Source organism: Lepisma saccharinum, chromosome 23 (genome assembly GCF_977018435.1).
Source record: "Lepisma saccharinum chromosome 23, izLepSacc3.1, whole genome shotgun sequence".
NCBI classification, from domain to species: Eukaryota; Metazoa; Arthropoda; class Insecta; order Zygentoma; family Lepismatidae; genus Lepisma; species Lepisma saccharinum.
This window is the reverse complement of record NC_139251.1, coordinates 18,926,333-18,953,214: the sequence shown is the minus strand read 5'-3', so window position 1 is coordinate 18,953,214 and position 26,882 is coordinate 18,926,333. Positions and strand designations below refer to the sequence as shown.

General features: G+C 37.3%; 1 protein-coding gene across 3 annotated transcripts in view; it reads right to left on the bottom strand.

Annotated features, from left to right (window-relative positions):
- Ddr (discoidin domain-containing receptor 2) overlaps positions 1 to 26,882 on the bottom strand; it is a 507,427-nt gene that overhangs the window by 3,152 nt on the left and 477,393 nt on the right. For all 3 annotated transcript variants that reach the window (XM_083110009.1, XM_083110008.1, XM_083110010.1), the window contains 4 exons: positions 23,155 to 23,352; positions 7,803 to 7,895; positions 2,502 to 2,640; positions 1,172 to 1,321 (listed from right to left, as the gene is read on the bottom strand). In XM_083110009.1, the coding sequence (XP_082966135.1) occupies positions 1,172 to 1,321; positions 2,502 to 2,640; positions 7,803 to 7,895; positions 23,155 to 23,352 (580 nt within the window). The remainder of the gene's footprint in view (positions 1 to 1,171; positions 1,322 to 2,501; positions 2,641 to 7,802; positions 7,896 to 23,154; positions 23,353 to 26,882) is intronic.

Below are 26,882 nucleotides of genomic sequence, written 5' to 3'. Positions count from 1 at the left end.
ATGTGGCACAAATGGGAGAGGAAAGAAGAGTTTACAGGATTCTTTTTGGGAAACCTGACGGTAAGAGACCTGTAGGAAGGCCAAGACGAAGATGGAGGGATAGCGTTGAGATGGACCCAAAGGAAATCTGTAAGGATGGAAAAGATTGGATTGATCTTGCCCAGGATAGTAACAGGTGGAAGACTTGTCTTGCTGCAGCAATAAACCTTCGGGTTTAAGAAGGCTAGATAGTTATACTAGATAAAAAGTAATGTTAGCTTATAAAGTTCATCCAAAGTATTGACACTTAATTTACTTCGTCTAATTGTAAAATATCTAGCCAAAAGATTTGCTCTTGTGCTCACAATTTCTTCTGCGTTATACCTGCACAACATCCATATACGTGACTGAATAATAATGATCTATGACAGAAAAGAATAACTTCATCCTGCATAGTGCTCAGAAGTTTCAATGCTATTGGATTATCATTATTCTCAGCTTACGCTGTGCATTTATGCACCTATTAATTTATTTTTTATTTATATATCTATTTTATTTTAATCCACTTAAACATATCTTAGATTTTATAAATTGATTATAATAGCTAAAAGTTTGCAAAACACATAAAGAACTAAAAACATAAGCACACATAACAAGAATACTCAAACTACAAAAGTAAATGGGTCCTTCACGTCTATACCAAGAAAGTTTTCATTTAATTTCTTGTTTTCTGTACTGGTCAGTTCACTCCAGAAAATTATTTTTAAATTTTGTTTCGAATTGGGAAGAGCTGCCATCTCGAAACGGTTAGAATAAGTACAGTTAAAATTACTGAACAATGAATAATGTCCAATTAACTTTGTCATTAATATTCAGCAGTACTCAAGCAGTCAGGAGTTTGAATCAATGTATCATCCTTTAATGTGTTTAATTCAGTTTAAAGATGTTTCGAAGTTGTCTTCTTATTGAATTCTATTAATTATATGTGTGAAATTATACTTTTTGGTTGGCTTTGTTAAACAAACTCTTGATTGGTTTGCAACTGATAAGTCAATATAGAGAATGTAGGGTTTGGAGGTTTTTACAATTAAACTGAGTAGCATAATCAGCCAGAAAATAAGAAGGTGGTGTTAAATAACTCATAACTTAACTTAATTTAAAGGCAGGGTTGTATATCTGGAATATTTTTTACCTGTTTTCCGTCATCTTGACAGAAGTGGGTGACGTTTTCTATGACCTTGTTGTCAGTAAAATCTTCGAACGGTTGCTCTCTGGCAAATGTCAGGATCTCCCACAGAGTCACAGCGAATGCCCAGACGTCGCTTTTTGTCGTGAATTTACCCTGAAAGCAAATGAAAAGTTATATCTCTTTCATATATGCAGTTTTATAACTCTAAAATATAATTTCTGGATATTATATTAAGGCAGATATCGGCTTATGCACACAGAGAACGTCTTTTATCTTTTTATGTAGAGATGAATAAATAATATTAATTTTTAAAAAAATATAATGTGTGGAGTATTGTCTTAAGTTAGAATTTGTCAATGATGGAAACTTTCCTGGCGATGAATGATGAAGAACTTCTCCTGGAATATCAACCAGGTGATTCTGGAATTATACCCAAGTTCTCGAGAGTTAAATGAGGTGTATAGAGGTGGAAATACGTTTAACGCGACTGAACTACCATCTATGAACTATTGTTGATAGGTTGATATCTTGGTATCACGTGATACGATACCCAAAGTACATATATCAGTGCTTCAGATCTACTTTCAAACTATAAACCTAGACTCCTATTAACTTCAAATAAGGTAAACGTAAGAAAATTTTGTCAAAACTTAACAGTATGTTTAAGAAATTCAAAAGAAGCGTTGTACGTTTGACAAAAAAAAAATGGGTTTGAAGAAAAACTAATACAAGGGGAACTCTAAAATTCCAATTAGCTGGGTAGTAAATACCCATCAAGCGTAGACCTTTGCTTTATGCTAACGCTGTCACATTCTAATTAAGGGATTCCAGGTTATACACTGCCGGTCCTCATGGCGGAGTGGTTAGCACATCCGGGGTCCCGGATTCGAATCCTGGCCTTAGCATGGATGTTTGTGAATGTCCATTCATCAATTTCATCATATCATCACTCATCCCCATCTTCGCAAATTAGCCAAAAAGTGGCACAAGAAGCGAAGTAAAATAAATCAAATCAATCAACCAGATTCGATACTAGGTGGAAGCACAATGCACAATGGCTTGTATCCCACTTTAAATTATAGATCCAGTTCCGATTAACCATTATGGCCATAGACAAATACGATAATTATTATTATCTTATATTATTGACCTCGAAAGGACCAGGTGGTTCAATTAGTTCAATAATTAGCAACTGAGTGGTCTCAGTTTAAAGAACTCACTCCAGCTTCACTCGAGTGTGAAATGTGAATAGCCTTTTTGAAAATACCTTGTGCAACAGCAGTTCTAGTTTTACCCGATGTTCCATATTACCTATGCTACTCTATTCACTTACCAGCAACAAGCTTTCCCAGGCCATCCAGCGGATAGGCAGAACAGCCTCTCCTTCCTTGTAGTAGTCTCCCGAGTAGAGGCTCCTGCTCATTCCGAAGTCAGAAACCTTGACTTTGTAACCTCGGCCCACCAGGCAATTTCTGTCAAAAGAAAGTTAAAACTTATTATTCTGATCTTACTTGCTTACACGTATAAACACACTTTCTGAACTACCAGTCCCAACTCCATTGTCTGCTTTCCATATATTTCAGTGGTAAGATGTTGTAGCATGACGTGATGTTCTCGACCGGTAAAGTTATGCCTTTTGTCGTATAGTTTAATCGTAAATAACGATTATGCGAAATGAAACTTGAATGCAACAACCGTGCCCTGGCCAGAACTGTAATGCAGATAATAACATGAATCTATTTTTCAATGTTCTAGGTGACGACCTCCGTTAGATTATCACAACGCGCTACGACGCCAGGGGGTCTCGGATTCGAATCGCGGCATGGGAATTCTTTGTGGATGTCCCTTCAACATATCATCATTTATCCTCGCCGTCAAGGTTAGCCAAAAACGGCAGAAAAGCGACGCTAAATAACGAAAATCAAGTCAAATCAAAATCAATGTGGTTGGCCACAAAGGGTGTCACATTCCACATTCTCAAAATGTTTCTTAATGTTATAACCAGTAATGTATCCACACATCCCAAACATCCCGCGGAAATCTGCTCCTAATTCCTCACAAGAACCCAGTTTTTGGTCACTTTGTTTCGAAATTTAACTTTGCAGACATCTAAATACCAACTTACACTCCTAAAGATTGAAAATCCTCGACAAATCAAGTATTTTTGTTTTTCGTTGCATTCGTAAGATAAATTATAATAGACAAGAAAGGCAAAGCACGAAGTTATGCCCCAACATTCCATAATATTTTTTAAAACCTGCTCAAATTATTGGCAAAATTTGTTCCGTATTGACTTCTACAGCATGTTAACTTGCACGTTTCACTATTTAAGACTTTTTACCGCTCGCTTTCCCGTTTCTAATAGCATCGTTGAATTACGGAACAAGTTCTTTCATACTTCTGTACGATAAAGCACTGGGCAACAAATAAAAACTCGAACCTGCTTTAGAAAAAAAATATCATAAAACAAAGGAACAAGCGGCGAGAAGGAAATTAGAAGTCAGAATGAAGCGAGAATAGCGAGAAAGAAAAGGAGGGAGTCAAAATAAAGCAATGAGAACAGGGGGTAATAAATTTCGAAATTAATAAACGGCACGCTTCATTAAGTGTTTGTGTTATTGAGGCCTTTCCCTCCTTCAGCCCCTCCTTTGGGCCATTAAATATCCTTCTTATTTCTCCTCCACCGTGCAACATTAAATACCCTACGTTCATGATTTACACGATAGAGGGTTCGTTGGAATTCCATTTCTCCCATTACGAATGCTGAACTGAATCAAAGTTTAAAACTTTATATGCAGACGACATGGACAAAATTTCTTTGGAAGTCGCATTAGCAGGTCCTGGCATAAAACTCTCTTGAAGCTGTTGATGGCTTGGGTCATTTTCAGCCCATCCATCTCGATATTGTTATTATTTTGCAGTAGTGCTACGGTGATAAACTGCTATGGTCTTTACTGTTCATTCTTGCTTGTTCTCTTCCATGAATTCGAATTCTTTACTTTCTGTCTGAATGTTATGGACTCGATTTTTTGTTGAACGGGAATTTGAAATTCTGGATAGTGCCGATAAGATAAATGGTGACGTGTGGTTGGTCGTAAGGTTTCTTATAAGGGGGGAGAGAATTATATACGAAATTAGTGTATTAAAGTGGTATTGCATACAAATGTGAGGGCATCCTGATGGCGTAGAGGTACGTCGTCGCCTTGTAATCAAGGGGGGCCCGGGTTCTATACCCGGTGCAGACACACAGTGGTTCGGATCCCACTTTAAACTGTAGGTCCAGTCTCGATTTGCCTTTCTGTGCATAAAGTGGACTTAAAACAACAATTCAAAGCATACAAATGTATTTTCTAGTGATGGTACCGTATCCGAGATCGATATTTTTTTACCTAGACCGCCTAAATGGAGACATGTCAAGACGAGACCGATTGATTTGATTGATTTTTGTTATTTTTAGTATTATTTTTCTTCAACTTTTGGCTAATCGCGACGACGAGGATGAATGATGACATGAAATCGATGAAGGGACACTCACAGAGTACACCCATGCCCAGGCCGTGATTCGAACCCGGAACCAGGGTCTCCCCGATGGCGCAGTGGTAGCGTCGTTGCCTTGAAATCAAGGGGCTCCGGGTTCGATACCCGGTGGATATAGTGGTTCCGATTCCACTTTAAACTGTAGGTGCAGTCCCGTTTAGGCTTTTTGTGCACAAAGTGAACTTTAAAACAAAAAAACTAAGTCAACACGAACCGGAACCTTTGGCGTCGTAGCGCACTGCGCTAACCACTCAGCCACGGAGGTCGGCTTGACCTTTGGAAATCTTCAGGAGAAAGTCACTCGGAAGAAACTTCAAAGAAAGAGAGCGTATATTACCCTTATGGAGAAAATAAAGGAGTGGGACATATTATACAATAGCCTCTAGATTGACACACCATTCTAAATTTACTCATTCATTACCTCGCCGTTAAGCTAGTCCAAAGGTTGACTGCTAAATTACATTTCACCTTGTCAACTCATTACTTTCCCTGCGTAAACACTCTTGAATGTGTGGTTATTGAACAGCATTTTAGATGGAAATTTACTTTGACCGCGCACAATAATTAATGCGCAACGAATCAATCACTTTGTTATGTGTAACAGGCAATCTGAAATTTGCGATTGCATTAAACCATAACGTCACTGCTGTATTGATGTAGCAGATTACACATAGAAACGGAGGGCAATCAAGAATAAACCACACACATCATGATATTGTGTGTGTTTGCGTGGACAGACAGAACTGTACAAAGCAGCTCATGGATTAGGGACAACTATACATACCGAGTTGTTATGGTTTGATGTGGAACGCCATTCATTAGTAAGTATTATTGCTATTGATGTATGCTGCATTGGGATGCAGAACATGATCGAATGCTTTGTACAAGTCAATGTGAATATGATGTTAAATGTGGAGTTCAACGAGGTACTCGGATGCCAATCTAATGCTCGAAACCCAATTACCAGATTGTCGTGGGTACTGATGAAAAAGCGGAAAGATTTCGAGTCATGCTAGTACTTGTGAAAACATAATTACTAACACGTTATTGAAATTTGAAAATGATCTTTACAGTAGTTCCTGGTTTCCGGAGTTACTGGCATGGGTGTAGCTAACGGCCGGCCATGGGTGTGATGTATCCCATGTGAAAATGTCTTGGCCTACGCTCCAGCCCACTCAAGAGTGCATGAGAAACTTTCACAGCATATAAGAAAAAAAATAGAGAAAATGAAAAAGATAGGAATAAAGAAATAGAGAGAGAAGCAGAGAAGAAGAATAAAGAAATAAACAGACTGAATGAAATGAAACTATAGATATACCCTGTCCCAGCTAACTGTGGACCAAGGCCCGCATAGCGCCAGAGAAGTGAGTGGCCAGAGCAAAGAAGTACACGCTGCTGGGAAGCCAGTCACTTTCCCCCACTCCACGCAATTCCGTTCCTCTTACGTATTCATTGGTGGAGCCGTCTGGCGTCACTACTTGCGCAGAGACTTGATTTCGTTTGCCTGCTCCACAGTTAGCTGGGACAGAGTATATATAAACAAAGAAAGGCAGAAAAAGAGATAAATAAACAGAGAAGGAAATAAAGAAATAAAACGACAGATAAACAGAGAAATAAACAAATAGAGAGACAGAAATCCAATATCCTGACCAAGGCAGAAATTATTTTATTTTAAAACATAAACTAAACGTTACGTTTCAACCTTCTAGCAAGGTCTTCTTCAGGCTCTGTACCAAATACAAATGAAATAAAACAGAAATATAAATACAAAAAAATCACTCCCCTACAGCAAGAATATTAGTAAATTGTCTATCTAGAACATTCCTTTCCAGGTATTCCAGCAGGTGGCCTTCTCCTGTCAACTGTTGTTTCACCTGACAGGCAATTTAGATAAACATTTCCTTTCATCTGGAACGTGCTTGGACTCCTTATCTCACGCTCTTTTCCTTGTCCTTTCTTTCTTCATTCTTCTTCCTTCTTTTCTCCTACTTCGCTCTTGTCCTTTCCCCTCTTTCTAACACCTTCTTCCATTCTTGGTTTATCTTCAGTCCCTCATTTCAGTTCATTGTGTCTTCTTCCCCTTTCTTCCCAATTTCTTTGGCTCTTTCCATTTTTCTCACTATTACTCTCATCTCCCTTCCTCTCCCTTCCCATCTGCTTAGCCTCATCCCACTCTATGTCGTCTCCTGTTACTCTCGTGTGCTTAAATATTGCATTTTTTCTCTCTCTCAAGTCGTACATCATCCCTATGTTCTTTCAACCTGTCTTTAAGCCTCTTTTTTGTTTCTCCTATGTACACGCTCTGTCATTATTTACACTTATCGCTTCCTCTTCCTCTTCTCTGTTTTCCTTTTTCCTCTTCGCATTCGTCCTCCCTTCCTGTAAGTCTTAATGCCCGCTTTCCAAAGCACTTTGCATATCTTTCCTGTGGTCTTCCCCATACTCCTTATGCCTTGGTCAGCATATTGGATTATTGGTTATCATGGAAACAAGGCATATTGGTGTTATCAAAGAAAAAGAGAAGGAGAGGTATATAGAGAAACAGAGGAGAAAAGGATTAAACAGTAGAGCAAAAGAGAATGAAAAATTGAAATAAAGAGAGAGAAACAGAGAAGTAAATACATAAATAGAATAAGTGTATATAGAAACAGAGAAGAAGAAATAGCACCATAGATAGGGAAGAACAGAAATAAAGAGATAAAGGAACAGAGAAAGAAAGAAATAGAGAAGGAAAGACATAAATAAAAGAGATAGAGAAACAGAGAAAGGAGGAAATAACACGATAAATAGAAAGGGAAGAAATAAGGAGAGAGAAACAGAAGGAATGAACTAAAGAGAGAGAAAGCAATTGATAGAAGTAATGTGAGATAGAGATATAGGAACACTGAAGGACCTAGAAATATCTCGTCCACCCTTTAGCCTTCTGGAACAAAATTCTCGACAAATACAACTGGTTCTTAGGCAACTATATGAAAGGAATTTTCGAAACTGAACTGCATGCAGTATCCCAGATCTGATCTGTTCGGCTACCATAAACCAGGTTTAACATTACGACTGGAAAGAAGCAACCAAGAATTCCGATTGGTGGATAACTTACCTCGCTGCCAAATCCCTGTGCACGAAGTTTAACGACTCCAAATATTTCATTCCTGAAGCTATTTGCGTCGCCATATATATAAGGCATCCGTAGCTGAAAAACAAGAAGAAAATGCATTATACTTAATTCATATGTTAGTGTATAATATATTGAAGCTTATTATTTCCTCAACATAAATTCTATAAGAAAGGTAAGGTTGGTTGTGAAGAGGGTTCCCTTGTAAGAGGAATCATGTGCCAATTGATTCCTCACACAAGATCTTGGAGGGGCATTACTGCAGGCTAACGGAATGGAACCCAAGCCACGATACTTATATTCATTATAGTGTGCAGGGGTGTACATCCCCCCCTCCCAAGGTCTATGAGGCACTCCCCCCCGAAAGGTAGAACATTCTCCCTTCCTTTATATCGAATGATTTATTCAAATTATTTTTGTCAGACAAAATTTGCCGAACAATATAATATAGACACATTTAAGCAATATATGTTTACTTTAGGTGCTGTATGCTCAATTTCATGTTTGCTAACATAAAACGTACAAAACTGCTCAGGCTCACTGCTATTGTTAGTGTTCTGAACCTTATTCGTAACAGTTTGTCTGCTGAAAACATAAGTGGTTGTGTTTCATTTCATATCTAAAAATCAATAACAAGTCAATCAAAGAAACAAACTCCCCTTTTTGTGTTAAGATATATAGAATTGGTATAATATTGTCCCCCCAAAAAATTCCCATGACGCCGGCGCGTCATGAATCCCCACTGTGGGCACCCTTGGTAGTGTGTGTTGTCTTCTTGTGATTAGTGCCCCTGTACAGACTCGAATTTTGTCAGTTTTCCAACGCAAAAGTAGTTTGCTTTTTAATCGGGTGAATTATGATGTCGAAATTACAACCCATACAAAATGATTCTGCGACCTAGTAATAGTTAGTATTGTAATGCTATCAGTTATGCTGGGAACTTATTTATACAGGGTCTTCCAAAGTCACTGTGCAATTGATAAAAATTGTTGGAAGTGACGTCCAAGAGAGTCCATATAGGCCCGAGTCCGTTTAATTTTACTCTTGAACACTTTCTGCAGATGTGCCTGGTCATGTCTTCCAATGCATGTGGATTCTCTGGAAACCATAACCGTGTGTTTAATTAATCCGTGAGGCAGAACCAGCCCTCATTTGTAAAGATGGTTCCATCAAGAACAGACAGTTTTCGTTTAAATAGAATTTGTAAACCGTTCAGAGTAACGTCTTCAGATTTGTCCGCATTTCACATTGTCAATAATAATATGGGTTAGTGGAAATAGTAGTTGTGGAGCTTATAAACGCCATTGAATGAACCGAAGCTTGTTAAAATTATCGTCCATCAGGGGTTAAATTTTATTTTCTACTATGCCCCTATGGAGTTGTGTCAAATGTTCTGGCATCTGACAACAAGTTTCTACCTAAATAGCTACATAACAACAGCATGGATGTCCGCAGGATTTTATCCAGGGAGGGGCAAGGATGGTATTTTTCCAGGGGGGGCAAAAAGTCACATTTTCCCCAATAATAATGTTGTTCCCTCAAAAAAACATTGCTAAAATTTGAATTTATCATGTTCGTTCATTAGTTAACACATATTATTGTGGCTGAAATGAAATTACATGTGTCAAATATATAATTTTTAATTTACTTTCATTTTCCAGTGGGGTCACGGCCCCCCTTGCCCCCCTTCCTTCCGGACGCCCTTGAACAACAGGCTTTTAACACACATATGAAGACTAGTGCCATCTATTGACAGTTGAAACAACTACTGCAACTGTCCCCGGTGTGGAGCAGTTTGTCGCAATATTTTAAATTAAAAATAACTTTTCAAATGTTACTTAACAAAATTAGTCTATTAACCAAATTTTACAGTCACTATAGTAACGAATAATAAACAAAATAACATCAAAATTAAACAGAGTAGCACAACAGAATTTTCTTCATTCTTTTCAGATTATGCTCACAACTAAATAACAAAATATAATTGTAAAATGTCTTTGAATTAAAGAACTGTTGCAATAGCCTCCTCCTCCGGTTGTAAACGTTGACATCATACTTTGATGTAGAAATACGTATATTTTTCAAACTTAACATCTTCAATGTGTCATCTTCACTTCTTCTTCTACTACTTCTTTGGCAGCAATCTCATTCTTTTCACATCTTCTTTACTGCCATCTTCAGTAGATTTCTTCTTTACTGCAATCTCATTACCATTACTATTTCATAACCATCTTATGTCCATTTAAAAAGGTTTTATTCTTCACGAGTGCACTTCTTCCGTTTGAAACTATATGTGCAAATGAAGCCCTTCAATAAAAATGCGAACCACATTACATTCAACTTACATTATATATATATTCCTTCTTATCATTCTTCTAGAGAGACACTTTGTATAATTATCCCTTTGTTATTCGTGTCAACACTCTTCCTCAATACATTGACATACACCATACTGATGAGAATAGAAGCCAAACGTAAGTTCTTACATAAAAGATAATATGATGATCAACAGAACAGAGATAATAAATTCATGCTGGTTTACACATGATAATAAAATACATAATGCAAACAACTGAACTCGTTTTTGTACAAAATTACAACAAATTCAACCCTTATGTACAATTAAAACATAAATCAGTATTTCTTAACAACTCCTTTCTTTTCTCCTCCGAACAATTAAAAGGTTTAATGTTTTCTAGGTTTTGTCTACCTTTTGTTCCCTTTCCATCTAGAGAAACTACAGTCGCACAATTGTTTCTTACTTCTATTACCAAGAATGGGCCAATAAACAAATCATACAATTTGTAGATAGTTTTGTTTAAAGCAGAGCTCTTAGCATGATTTTTAATCATGATTAAATCTCCTTTGACAATATTTTTAGTACCAGAGTTTGTTTGAACACCTTTAGAATTTCTTCGATGTTTAAGTTTTTCTTTTAGCTCCAAGTATTTTGCCTTCCAGGATAATTCTTCAATATTCTCAGGCCAATCGACAATATTAGTTATATTATCTTTAACTTGATCGTGTAAAAATAGTTCCGCAGGTGTAAAACCAATAGATTCAGAATATGAATTGTTCAACAATTTGACAACGTTTGTCAAACATTTAGCCCAAGATTTATGATTATCCTTGCAAAATAACCTCAGTAAACGCACAATCTCTTTATTGTAGCGTTCGATTGGATTAGCGTGTGGTGAATATGGCGAAGTAAAAATATGCTTGATGTTCTTGGAGGTAATATAACTTCGCCACTCCTTAGATTTAAATTGTGAACCATTATCACTTAATATAATTAGACATGCAGGATAATGATGAAAACACGATTGGTTTAGTTTATTGATAATTTCCATAGATGAAGCTTTACGCAAAGGATAAACCATAATAAACTTACTTGCAAGATCCACTACACTTAGTATATATTGATAACCTTGAGAAGCTGGTAACGGACCAATCAAATCTAATGAAAGGAATTGATGTATTTTAGGAGTTAATATGTGAAGATCTTCTCGTGTGATACGTTGCACTCTCTGCTTTGACTTGGCACATTCAAGACAATTTCTCAGATATAATTTAATGCTGGCTTTCATGTTTGGCCAAAAGAAAAATTTTGAACACTTTCTGAAGGTTTTTGAATAACCAAAATGTCCACATAAATCATGATGATCATACAGTACCTTTTCCACAGCTTTTTTAGGTACAAATATTCTCCAGTGTTCAGACGCAATAGATTTATAGAATAAGATATCTTCATGCATTCTAAAATGTCCTCTGATTTCGAACTTAGAATCTCCTTTGTTTATCGCAATTCTTAACTTTTGACACTGCTCATCGTTCTGTTGAGATTGTACCCAATATTGTGGAGTATCTTGGGATAGGAGATCGATATTTGTATTATTAACGTAGAGTTTCGATGTGAATAAATCTCCCTGTGACCTTGCAGGATATCTGCTTAAGGCATCAGCCACAATATTGGTAGAACCTTGAATATGTTCAACAGTAAAATCAAAACTTTGAAGTTTTAATGCCCAGCGGTTTAGTCTTGGGTTTAAACTTCTAGCCGACTGCAGCCATGAAAGTGACTGATGGTCACAATGAATAAGAAATGTTCTTCCACTAAGATAAACACTAAACTTTTCTACTGAAAAGAGGATAGCAAGACATTCAATCTCATGAGTTGAATAAGTTAATTCTGTACCACGCAATACTCTACTAACATATTGTATTACTAACGTTTCATCTTCATCTGATAACTGCCATAAAACTCCTCCAATTCCAACTTTGCTTCCATCAGTGTTAAGATGGAAAATTTTACTAAAATCCGGTTGAGCTAATACATCAGGAGATGTAACTAGCTGTTTCAAATCATTAAAAGCTTGGTGATGATTCTCCTTCCAGTCCCACTTGTTATTTGATTTTAGTAAATCATACAAAGGAGCAGCTATCATTGCAAATTTGTGAACAAATTTTCTCCTCCAATTTACTATTCCTAAAAATTTCCTTAGAGCCTTCTTGTTTTGAGGAACTGGAAAATCCATGATTGCTTGGTTCCTTTCAGGATCAATATGAATGGTTTCTCCAGAAATCACATGGCCTAGGAAATGTATTTCAGTTTGGAAGAACTTGCATTTCGACAATTTAATAGACATATTAGCTGTCTTCAGAGTTGATAAAACATAACGTAAATGTTCTAAGTGGTTTTGAATTGATGGAGAGAAAATTAAAATATCATCGATATAAACAATCAGGAAAGAATTTGTATGATTGCCAAATATTTTATGCATTCTATCAACGAACACACTCACGGCACTTTTGATTCCAAAAGGCAAAAAATGGAACTCCATCAAAATACCTCTATAAGAAAATGCCGTAAACTTAAACGACCTTGGTGTCAAAGGAATCTGAAAATAACCGCAACTAAGGTCAATAGATGTGAAGTATTTTGCTCCCTTCAATCTTTGTAGTAATTCCGAGATAGGCTCTACCTGTGTCATCGGAGAAATTACGTGTTGGTTTAATTTACGGAAGTCGACCACTGGTCTCCATAAACCTCCCGCCTTTGGGACTATGTGGAGTGGATTCCTATAGGGAGATGTGCTTTCTTGTATAACGCCCCACTGTTGCCATTTTTGTAACTCTCTTTCCATATCATCCCGTCTAGCATAAGGAACAGGGTAAGTGGGTGCTATTATTGGCACATCAGTATCCAATTGTATATCGTAAGCTTCCACATTTGCTTTTTTAGGTCTGTCAGAAAATAAAACTTGGTCTTCGAGAAGAAGATGAAATAACTGATCCAAACAATCAGATGGAAGAGTATTGTTCATGTACGCTGCACGCCGAATATCTTCCTCCGAAGCGATGTCAGATGTTCCTTCAATTTGTGAAGTGCTTGAAATTGGTAATTTGCAAGAACGTACTATTCCCTTCATTGACGGAAGACTTTCTTCAGATTGCACTAAAAACGGAGTAATTATTTCCTGACCTAATGAATTCGAAAGCATGACGGTTGCGTTGCTGTAATTTATAATCGCCTTATATTGCCACAAAAACGGCGAACCCAGAATTAAATCAGCGTGTAACTGTTTAACAATATACAGTCCCATGTGGAAAAACTCATTTGCTATTTGAACTGTTACATATTTGAAACCCATTACCTTTATACGTTGATCTCCTGCAAAGCAAGCCAATTGTATTCCTTCTAATTGTTCCAATTTTGCTCCTGGTATAATTGAACTTAGAATTGTCCAGATTTTATAATCTAATAAATTACACTGACTTCCAGTATCAATTAAACAATTTAAAGACAGATCCGCAATTTTACCTTGTATTTCTGGATTCTCAATTTTTGGTATTGGAGTACCGTTTTCTGACATAATCCACTCTGGTTCAGAATCGTACCATTCTAATAAAAATGCTACAGATAAAACTTTATCTCTGGTAACGCCTAAAGATTTAATTTTATTATAATCCTTCAGACATTCCTTAACATGTACTAAATAAGGGTTATTAACTCTACCATCCAGCTCCTTTGCATTTATTTGTGGCAAGGTAAATCGGAGCATATCACCCTGCCTTAGTTGTTTAAGTAGTTAGAAGAATATGCACTTGTGTTAGTAGTAGCAGTCGGAGTTAGGTGTTCCATATTTGCAGAATTACGCTGCAAGTTGGTGCTGCCTACTGTAACACTATTTTCCTGTGAACTATGAGATGCATTACCATACTCTATTGGTTGTTCATGGTAATTTCCAGTTCTACTATATCTTCTGTTATCAGATGTTGGGGTATTGCCAAGTCTGAAATTCGAATTATTTACGTTATTATTAATTCTTTCAGACCTCACAAACTGCCTTCTTGAGGGATTGCGTTCAAATCTTCTGGGAGATGGGCGATGATTTACATTGATTCCTGCATTTTCGGTCTGTGTTGTAGAATCATAAGAATTCCGCTCCACATTTACTTGCCTGACGAAGTATTTTGGTCTGTCGAAACTTCTCTTCTTATTAGCCTTGTCATCAGAATCTGTATTATCACCGGGCAAAGATAAACTTTTATTCTTTTCGCTCGAATACAAATCAATAGTCCTTAATTTCTGCGTCAGTTGCTTAAGATCTGTAATGTTATGGCAGCCCACATTCTTTGAAATTGACTCAGGTAGCTGTTTCAAAATCATCCGTATTACTTCAACTTTGTTTGGAGTTTCCACAAGGTTACAATAAGCAGAATACGTTTTTAAAGCGTATGCTTCCAATGACAAACCTGAAGCTGGGTTGTATTTTCTTGATCGTAACAATGTCAACTGACTTTCTAATAACTCATTAGATGCAAACTGATCAAGAAATTTATGTACAAAGTCCTCATAAGAAATGAAACTCTTCTTTTCACTGTTGAACCAGTAAGCGCCTACGTTATAAAAACACTTACGAATTATACATAATTTATACTTGGGAGGAACACCAATTATGTTTAACATTGTAGTTAGTTGTTCGATAAATTCTCTAGCAGACTGTTTTGAAACATCTCCTCCAAAACGTGGCAATTGACTAAGTTCACTAACTCGTGAAAATCTATTAGAGCATGTATCAGACTGATTATAAGAATTCCATGTAGAATCGTTATTCAGCCACATCGGGTTATAAGTACAGTTTGTTCTAGTACAAGGACTATGATTTACATTTAAGTCATCAGGAAACTGATCATGGATTAAGGAATGACATGTACTTTGACGTTGGCAATCACATACTGAAGTTTCAAGACCTGTGAAATTGTCTTTACTATCACAAGCAACATAAGTTCTAGAAGGTATGGAATTTCTGTTAGATGTAGAACAAATTTGCTTTGATGTGTCTGTAGCACATAAAGAACTAGGTGCATTATTTTCAGTATCACAAGTATGTACGTGCTTATTATCATACAGTAAAGAGTTGTTCAACGAAGAAAGACATGAATGGTTATTGAGTGAACATGTACAATGGATTTTGTCAACAGTAGGATTGCTATTACTAAATTCAGTATTATCTAAAACACAATGCCGCAATGCATATGTATTCTTGCCTTGTGAAGTGGAAGCTTTAGCAAATTTATTTCTACTTTTATTGTGAGCAGATTTGCCCTTGCACAATTTGGTTACATTTTCCTTTACAGAATTCACTTCAGCATCAGATGTATCATAGCCAGAAGAACCTGTATGAAATGTTTCGCATTTATTGTGTTCACTAAAAACAACATGCTTTATTTTAGAATTTAATCTTGTATCAGTTTGGCATGCTATGTGCCTATGTTCATTAATAAGTGCATCATCATTACTTAGTTCTTTATCTGGTTGTAGAACGTCTCTAACCATACTAGTACAAATAACATCGCTTTGCTCTAAGTTAATGCATTTCTCATTTAAATCCTTTAGCATAGAATCAAATTCTTGCAACTTTACCTGAGTAGTATTCATATTTGTTTGTAGTGTACTTATAGAAGTTTCATGTTGGCACAACTGGTTTGTGAAGTGTTGTTTTAACTCATCATCATGATGGTCTAGTTTTGATTCAAGATCACTGACTTTCGAATTTAATAAAGTTACTTCATCATTTATACGTTCATTTAGTAACCTATTAGCTGATTGACAAGAATCAGAAACCTCCTGCAACTTATTTTCTACATGTTGGAGTCCTTCGTTCAGTTTTTCAGTACTTTGCTGCAACCTAACCAATTTTGTGCCCCAAACTTCACAGTTTGTTTGTAAACTTTCGCGCAGAGTTTCAGCGTTCTGATCAAGTCTATCTTGTAACCTATTCTCCAAAGCTTCAGTATTCTGGAGCAACTTCTCTTGCAACCTATTCTCCAGAGCTTCAGTGTTCTGAAGTAACCTATTCTCCAGCGTTTCGGTATTCTGGAGCAACTTGTCTTGCAACCTATTCTCCAGAGCTTCAGTATTCTGAAGTAACCTATTCACCAGCGTTTCGGTATTCTGGAGCAACTTGTCTTGCAACCTATTCTCATGTTGGGCCAAACTCAAGTGAAAAGCAGATAAAATTTGGTCAATATTGGGATTTACTGTATCCAAGTATGATTTTAGAGTGAATGGATTGAATTCTGGCTTGCATGCCTTACAGTAATAGTCTTCTTTCATAGAGCTGAATATTACCCAGTGAATAACTGTAAGACCCCTACAATTTACGTGTTCCCATTTCTTGCATGACGTGCATTCAATCATGCGAGTGTCAGAAAATCTGTCCTTACAACAGAGTAAATCCTCCATTTGCTTACCAGAATTGTCCTCTTCGTTGCTTACTTCAGCAACATCACTGAGATCCGGTTGAAGGCACACACTACTTCGAAGCACATAAGGAACTTCTCTTTTCTTCATTGTAGCATTATCAGTTCAGTTCTTATCAACTTACAATTTTCGAATCCTGGCTCTAGGTCGCCAATTTATTGCAACTGTCCCCGGTGTGGAGCAGTTTGTCGCAATATTTTAAATTAAAAATAACTTTTCAAATGTTACTTAACAAAATTAGTCTATTAACCAAATTTTACAGTCACTATAGTAACGAATAATAAACAAAATAACATCAAAATTAAACAGAGTAGCACAACAGAATTTTCTTCATTCTTTTCAGATTATGCTCACAACTAAATAACAAAATATAATTGTAAAATGTCTTTGAATTAAAGAACTGTTGCACTACATCGCCATATAGATTTAATTCTCGCTCTTAAGAACCGTATTAAAAAAAACTACATTTCTATCGAGAAAGGAAAGGTTTTGGCAAGAATTATTTTTCTGGAAGCTCTTGATTAATGATCTATAGAGTTAGAGTAGTTCTCGGTTTCTACTAATTGACTGTTGGCCATCAGAAATCAATTTAGTTTGATCAGTTCGTAAATATATTTATAAGATACCAAAGTGTTTTATTTTTACTGATGTTATAACGTTGGTTCTTACAAAAACTCCGTCCCTACTACAAACGACATTCCTACGTAGTTTTGTACTTAGTGTAATTTCCATTCGGTTGACAACACTGTCTTAGAATCCGAGGAAGGATGGCCAGAGACGCGGCTCGACGTAGTTCAACGGTTTGCCGTTGCGGCAGCACTGTACAGGCGGACCAGCTAGGTGCTCATCTGTACATATTCCGCACACTGTTTCTGTATTGCTTCGAATTTATAGAACATTGAAAACGCCAAAAGAGGATAGTCTATACGGTCCTCCATTGCTGGTCTCCAAGAAAATAAAATAAAAACAAGCGAGAGGTCATAGAGAATATTGTTTAGGCTTACATAAAATGTTATGCATTGATCTGTCCGTTCGTATGAGTCATTACGTGCATCGTACTCTCCAAAATCAAACAAACTGTGCAAAAAAGTTTGAAAATTGTACTCAAACACAATATTTGAACACTTGGCTACAATTCCATCCTTATAACAGTCTTTTCTAGTGAGCTTTCAGACAGGAGCGACATCCGACAAGCGACTCGTACCTCTTGGTTTGATTGAATGAATTAAATTACATTACGTCGCTTTTCTGCCACTTTTGGCTAATTGCGAAGACGAGGATGGGTAATGATCAAACTGATGAAGGGACCTGGCGTCGTGTTCGCTGTTCTAACCCCTCTGCCACAGAGGTCGGTAAGTGTTATTTGGAAATAGAACCTTCAGAAATAAATGCAACCTTTCGTACCAGAGAGAGACAACAAGTTTCAAGTGTACCTCGGACTGTTTTTTTTTAAAAAATAGCGTGAATCATGTCGCCCCGGTCTACGGTCGCGTATGCCCGCCTTGCGCGCGCTCCTTCATATTTTGGAACACAAATACACATTTACCCTGTACTATGACAAGTCCTTTTTGGCAGGTCGTCACAGCTTATTGAAAAATAAACGTTTCAATATTTTTGGCGCCCAACGTGGGGCTCGAATCGATTTAATAATACTTTAGGCCCGAACTGATTTGATGCAAACATAGGCTCGAACTGATTGAAACCAACGTCGCCTGCTTATTCCGTTTCAACTAAAATAATTCAGTAGAAAGTGCACCAAAAGTGGGCATGTGAAAACCCACGAGAAAACTAGTCAGCGCTGTGTGGAAAACTCGAATCCATAAATTGTTGAGTTACCTAGTCTGTAAATATTATTATAGCATGTGCCTGTGGCCATAATTATGGAGTATTGCAACCTCGGTAGTCATGCGCGTAGAGTGGTAAATTCAGGATCTCTCCACTGAGGGTTTCAGGTTCGAGTCCCGACTTGGGCATTTGTGAGTGTCCATGAGTTTCATTCATTCGCTGTTATCATCCTTCCCCATTGTTGTGATTAGCCAAAAGTGACAGAAAAGCGACGCAAAATAAAAAAAATACAAACAAATACAATGTGGATTATTGTAGTAGCCATACAGCCTCTGCAACGATGTGGTAACAACATCGCCGCGTAATGAAAGGGTTCCGGCTACGACACATTGTGTTTCGGATTCCACTTCATACTTAGATCCAGCCTATCTATGCACAAAGTGGATTTAGAGCGAAAAAAAATATTACAAATACAGTGTAAACTACTCTAGTGACCAGAGGAAATCAAAACAAAATATAAAAGAAAAACAAATGCAGTGGGGATCACTCTATTGGCCAGATAGAAACGACACAAAGTAACGAAATACAAACAAATATAACATGGACCATTGTACAGAGTAGAGGCCACAAAAAGTGGCAAAGGAATAATACAAACAATTACAGCGTGGACTATTGTAGTGGCCAAAGAAAAGTGACACAACCTAAGAATAATACAAACAATTACAGCGTGGACTATTGTAGTGGCCAAAGAAAAGTGACACAACATAAGAATAATACAAACAATTACAGCGTGGACTATTGTAGTGGCCAAAGAAAAGTGTCACACCATAAGAATAATACAAACAAATACAGCATGGACTATTGTAGTGGCCAAAGAAAAGTGTCACACCATAAGAATAATACAAACAAATACAGCATGGACTATTGTAGTAGCCAAAGAAAAGTGTCACACCATAAGAATAATACAAACAAATACATTGTGGACTATTGTAGTGGCCAAAGAAAAGTGTCACACCATAAGAATAATACAAACAAATACAGCGTGAACTATTGTAGTGGCCGAAGAAAAGTGTCACACCATAAGAATAATACAAACAAATACAGCATGGACTATTGTAGTGGTCAAAGAAAAGTGACACAACATAAGAATGATACAAGCAAATACAGCATGGACTATTGTAGTGGCCAAAGAAAAGTGTCACACCATAAGAATAATACAAACAAATACAGCATGGACTATTGTAGTGGCCAAAGAAAAGTGTCACACCATAAGAATAATACAAACAAATACAGCATGGACTATATTAGTAGCCAAAGAAAAGTGTCACACCATAAGAATAATACAAACAAATACAGCATGGACTATATTAGTAGCCAAAGAAAAGTGTCACACCATAAGAATAATACAAACAAATACAGCATGGACTATTGTAGTAGCCAAAGAAAAGTGTCACACCATAAGAATAATACAAACAAATACAGCATGGACTATTGTAGTGGCCGAAGAAAAGTGTCACACCATAAGAATAATACAAACAAATACAGCGTGAACTATTGTAGTGGCCGAAGAAAAGTTACACAACATAAGAATAATACAAAGAAATGTAGCGTGGACTATTGTAATGGCAAGAGGAAAAAAAAGGTAAAGTGCTCCCCTGTGCTTAGCACAACGCCATGAAGGCGTATAGGGGGTGTGGGGGTAACGCCCCACACTTTCCGGTCGTGAGTGGGGGTGATGTGATCAGCATCACGCCCCTGACCGCCTTTACCCCCCAGGGTTTCCCCCAGGTACCCATGTTATTAGACGCTGGGTGGGCGCCGGGGCCGCTTCCATCGTTAGAAAAGTTCCCGGATTTGAACCGGCCGGGGATCGAACCCGGGACCTTCAGCATGGTAGTCAGACGCGTTACCGACTGAGCCACCGCGGCCACAGGAAAGCGACACAAAATTAAAAATAGACACAGGAAATACAATGAAAATGCGGACTATTATAGTGGTACGAAAAAAAAGCGACACTTTTTTTTAAAAAAAAATAGAAACAACTATTGTAGAGGGCAGAGAAAAGCGACAGAAAATAAAAAATCAAATACCATTGTTTGAGTTGGTGTTTCAGGTCCACTTTATTCACAGTAAGGCTAATTGGGACTGGACCTACAGTTTAAAGTGAGATCCGAACCACTTGTGCCTCCACCGGGTATCGAACCCAGGACACCTTGCTTACAAGGCGACGACGCTACCACTGCGCCATCGGGAAGGCAAATCAAATACCATGTGGCAAGAGAAGAAAGCATAACTATGAGAACAATGAAGGAATCGTCCAACAATGCAAAAATGTTTAAAAACATGTAGTATATCATTGGCGCATGGCATAACAACGCCTATGGCTATTAGAGCATTTTCCAGCAAATATTTTCAGTCATCTGCGTGCAAATCCAGGGAGATTATATGCGTTCAATGCTTGTCCTCTTGATTGATCACTTCGAAACAGCTGCAACAGGAAATTGTCCATAATTTATTTATTGATTAGCATAATAATGCAGTTTTGCAGCTGTCGTAGGAATTAGGATGGTAATCAATCTAATGTACTATCGATGAAAATATTATTTACATATACGCAGAGATACAGTCGGACCCACGGAGGCAAAAATTCAAACAATTCTATTTGCCTTGTAAAAACAGATTGTTTTAAATTGTAATTGGCAATGCTGAATTGATCCAATCCATCTGAACCAAAAAACAAGGCAACATTAATCCAATGACTAGTAATTTCGCTGTTTTCCCGCTTGGTGGCTCTGCTTATTGAAATTTCGGCTTGGCAAACATCACTCAATGCTTGTATTTTTAATTAATGCAATGAAATTAAGCTTCAGGTCACGATCAGGGTGTACAGGGTGAATCTAATAATTTGGGCTCAATATATTTGCTGTTACAAGAACTGTCAAAACGAATAAAATGCTGGTATAAAAGAGAATGAATAAATAGTATAACAATGCAATGAAGTAGACCGGTGTAAGGGCCACAGTGATGACAAATAGGTACTACTAGTTTAAAAGAAACTGTTATATTTGTCCTCCACATAAAAGATATGTCTTTTTAAAACTCATAAATAACTACTTGCAATTTCAACAAAGAAAACTAGACAAATAGCAAACTTCATTCTTCTTCGTTGTGTATGCTGCTTGCAATTAATATCAACACTACTCAAATTACTAGCAAGTTTTTATCGTAACTCCCAAAGCTAATCAGGCTAACATTAATATTGTAAAGTAATTTAACCTGGCGAGAAATGAAATGTTACTACTTTAAACATTGTAGGCTTTTTCATTTGCTTCCACTACCATACTCTCTCTTTGAGCTAAAGTATATGATTGTTATTTATATTTATAAAGTATTGTTCATCTGTGGTGATGCCTCACCTTCGAGGGAATATTGTGAATTTTGCAGCCATTGTGATGGGTTTTTATTTTAAAGTAGAAGACATATAATGATATATAATATTGTGAAATGTGATATTTAGTGCAAGAAGTTAGTATTTTAAAGACAAATATAGTGCACTGGAAAAGAGAAGATAGTTACTTAAGTTATTAAGTAGTGGACAAAGAGGTATTGAATCTAAACTGAGCGGCATCTAGTGTGTGCTGTGGAGTCCCATTTCCATGTGTTACAACAGGAGTGTGTTCTACTAAAATAACATTCTTTGCATTGAATTGAATATTAGTACAGTGTGATTACTCCCATAAAGGGTCAGGCTATTCTGCATCACCAGCTTGAGAGAGAGTTACTCTGAGCCAAGCTGCCAACCACTTCGCTAGTTGTTGACGTCAGTCTTGCCACGCGCAAATCAACTTACGTTCTTGCAACGTCACTAGGTTCATCGGCTGGCCGCGTGAATGTAGTCAAGGCTCTTATGAGAGTAATCCGACTCTACGTAACAATAATACCATCTAAGTTTCACCTTTATGAAATATCATCTTCACCAGAAGCTATCGACAAATATTTTGCATGTCACAGAGTAAAGGCCGAATTACACGGAACTGGGGTCCAGTAGGAATGCTCTAGTTAGCGCTGAACTGGATACCTGGGTGGAAATCATGGCCGCCTGGCTGGCTACTTGACTGGTTTTGAGGATTAGGCATGTTTTAATTGCAACTTGGTTTCCTCGACTGGATTCTGTGGAACAGCGAATCAGAGTGAAGTTTGGCCATGAGAAGATAATCTGTGAGTTTGCTGAAGGAAAGGTTTGTCTGTGGTTTCCGAGGTTTGGTTGTTTTTGTTGTTTCTCGATAAAAGAAGAAGTAACAGAGATGATATGCATTCGTGGTCAGTTAATTAGGTATTTATACAAGGAATGAGATTTGTACGTGACAAATATGACTAGCCGATAATGCTTGAATAAAATATTTTTTTGTGAATGAATCCTGAGATTCTCTTGGGTGAATATGCATACCCGAGTTCATTAAAAGATTGTTTAGTGCGCATTGACTACCATATTTTCTTTCGAGTCAAGTTCTAGTCCATAATTTCTTCGTTTAATTCTCCTACACCGTTCTTCAAATTGGTCGTCTACCTTATTAGGTTGTCTGATCTGCGCACTGCCTTATGGGAACAAAAGTATGCCGACAAGTGCAGTGACAAGTATCGTGAGGCGAAAACTAGTAGATGGGTAGCCAGTCCAGCGTCAACTAGGGCATTCCTACTGGAAATTCAGTTCCGTGTAATTCGACCTTATGACTATTGAAGGAAGAGACAGTTGGTTTGAAATTATGAGTTTGAAATTTCACCCACCTGAGCGTTTTCGCATTCGGAGGCAAGGGGGAAGCAGTCTCTGCGATGTGATCCTGCAGGAACTGGTTAAGGTCACCAAACTCCATATATTCCACCACCACGCACAGCGGGTCCTCCTGGGTGCACGCTCCCAATACTTGTACTATATTCGGGTCCTTCAACCTTGACAGCACCTTGATTTCGGTTTGGAACTCTGACCTGAAATTAAAAATATAATCTTGAAACAAGAAATTGTTACTGAAGAGAAATTATATTATAACTGAGGTGTGAAATTACTTTTTTGGTGTGGTACAACAAAATAAACATAGATGTCTCTTATTTGTGATTATTGTGAAAAAGGTTGCATCCGAAAATGCAAAGTACTAAAACCTGAAGCGGAAGACTAAGCAAATTACATGAAAGAAAGTGTACAAACTTCTAATCCTTTCAAATAAACAAAGACAAAATACAGTGACACCAATTCTGTTTATAAATTGTAATTTGCGACTAAATTCTACTGGCAATATGACTAAAGCTAAAGTCATGAAAATAGTCCAGTCAAGGTCACACCGCCCACCTACAGTGTTGCCAATTTCAACCAACGAAATCAACCTGACACGTCCAACGCGCGAAGTGTCGATTGAGCAATGTAGAAGTGTGGCAGCCCTGGAGGGCCAGGGGTGTGGAGGAGGCAAGGGAAAGCTCCGACCTTGCATGGTCTATTTTCGTGGACAGAGCAATAGTGCCCGTCTTCATGGATTGCATTCATCGTATTCTTCTAGATATTAGATTTGAGGGGGCTGGTGCAAATTCATAGCGACGCTCTAGTGTAGATATGTACTGGGGCCCATATTTTACTATATTTTTCCTATGCAATTTGTAACACGTACCAATGTATCTCCTGAAATAACATTTTGAGTTCATTATGCATTCAATGCTTTTAATCTGGAAATGTTGAAATCACTCAGATTTCCATTTTTAACAGCCAGTTAATGTATATGGGACCAAATTACTTTCCCGTATCACGTGTGTTTCTAAATTAAAAAAGAAAAACACTTCTCCTACCTGCTCCCACTTGAATATTCAATCAACTTAATCAATAATGTCATTATTCATACTTGACAATGAGGGCATGTAACATGCTCTTTGTAAATGTAGAAAAATAGCTCTGTGCAATGCAATGCAAGAATGAAACCCATAAGCATGTAAAGATTTCAAGAATTATACATACATGCTAGCCTTAGCATTAAAAAAGGAGTCAATTGCGTCTGAACTTGAGATTGTCAAAATTAGCTCTTTAATTTATTTTTATACTTTACAAAAATATATTCTCAAACATGGCAATAATATGCAGAGACTTTATATATAATTTAATTAGTTATATTACAAAATTAACTTTTTTCCGTTGGATTTAAAGACATTAACATTAACGTAATAATATACAAAATTCCATGAATATTTTGATAACAATTCGAACAGAAAGTTATGACTCCACGTCCGTATTTAAATCAGACTTGAGCAAATCCGTACAGTGCGTGCTTGCCGTCTGCACGCTGCACCTCAAGGCCAGTAATCAACAGAGCAGGATCCACTTGCATTGAGAGGTGAATAACATTGCGGGGTACCAGTCTGCGTTTTCAAGGAACCACCTCCTGTTTCATCTGCCATTATTATAATACCACACAACACTGTTACTCGGATGAAAAGTTCGTTCAACCTCCCTCACCCTTATAGCTCCCCCTCGCCCTCATATGCTCTCACCCTCACGAATTATCTTCGACCTCACCCTCACATACCCTCACGGCTATCATTTACCTTCGTCCTCACATGCCCTTACCCTCACATGCCCTTACCCTCACATACCCTTACGGCTCGTCTTCACCTTCGTCCTCACATGCCCTCACCCTCACTGCTCGCCGCCTTCACCTTCGCCCTCACATGCCCTCACCCTCATGTCTTCTGAGGATGATGGTGAGGTCTGCCACCCTGATGAAGGTTACTCTCCAGAAGGTGACCAGACCAACTCTGATTCAAGAGCGCTCTTTCACGAATATAGCAAGTTGCCCATGCTTGACTTAGACTACAGAGTTTAGCATAAGGTTGCAACGTGCCATCAATCGTAACTCCAGGGTATGGAGATCCGAATTGGCAATACACCGCTCCTTGTTCCGGCTGGTCAGTTGGAAGCACCAGTTCTCACCCAGGGATCGAGATTAAGACGATCCACCCTTCCTCCAGGAAGGAAACCACCGAATTGCGACAAGTGACAGTAAATAAAATTCAAATACTTTATAATTAAAATGACCAAAATCTTAATCACGAATCGCGCGCGTACATACTGATTCGCTCAAGTTAAAATTATAATTTGTTGGGTCATGCACGCTCGTAGGCAGTGATAAGCAACTTATTTAACACGAGAGTCCGCGCACCGCCTTCACAGTTAATAGCAAGACCTCAACTGTCTACCTCAAGCGCGAGGCGCAGCATAATAGATTGTTCTATCTTACAATATAACAAACTCATAACATAAAATAACACAAGAAAAACTGATAATTTATATAACACATCAATGTTAATTAGCGATAGTAAGCTAAAGTTCAGGTTGGCAACAATTAAAAATGCCAACGTGGAAGTGTTTACATCGCCAAAAACACGTAGCGTGGTTCCCCCACTCCTAACAAAAACAGCCAATAGGAAAACTATATTTTATTGAAAACGAGGAGAAATACTTTGCTATAATATTACAATATTAAACTATATAGAAATAACTAAACTGATTTTATCAAATAATTCATAGTTGCCCTTACACATAAAAATGATTAAATAAAGATTTAGTTTATAACAAAGACAAATTACTTCAATCTTGTACATTGTTGAACAAAAATCGATATTAAGAAGAAATGTATTTAACTTGTGCTTAAACAACAAAATTGGCGTGAAAGATAGTAAAAGTCCTAGCCATTTTGGATTTGAAAAACAATGAAAACGTTGCATATATTATTTGAGATAATTATTAGCCTATAAATTCTGAAAAAAATGTTGCAAAAATACGCGAATATTATAACAAGATAAAACGTAAATATATACATGAATTATGAAAACAATTAAGTATAAATAATTTAATTCAAGTTCTTAACTTGAAAGTATACCAATAAGATAAATGTCAATATACGACTGAAATACGCCTAACATGGCGGTCGTTACAAGGGTGATCCATCCTATTCCAGAAACATAGGTATTTCTGCACCTCAGAACACCCACTAACAATCAGAAGGATAACATACGGAGGAAGCAATATGAACTAATAATCAGTTCATAACAATGCAAAGCAATTCCAAATTCCATTTGCCATTATTCATTTCAAATTACACCCAAATGACAAAATTAAATATTCATTGTAGCGAAATGTAGAGTTTGATTGTGCAGGCCATCAACAATGTAGACTCAAATTTGAATCAAGCGGAGCATTCAAACATTTCAATGTAGTGAGAATATGTCCTCTTTGTTCGGGAGAAGGGACAGAAATATCGAACGCACCGCTGTCCTCTCTTTAGCGAGACGAATAGTTAATTACTTGTTTCATTACTGAACAAAAGAGTGCAGCATTGAACTAAAGCAATTTGGTAAAATGTTATTTCCAACAATGCGAGCCTTGCAAGTCCAATACAAACTCTGTGTTGAACGGTAACGTTCATGCTAACTGAAAGTTTAGCCAAACAGTAAGTTAGTTACCTGCAGTGCATAATTAA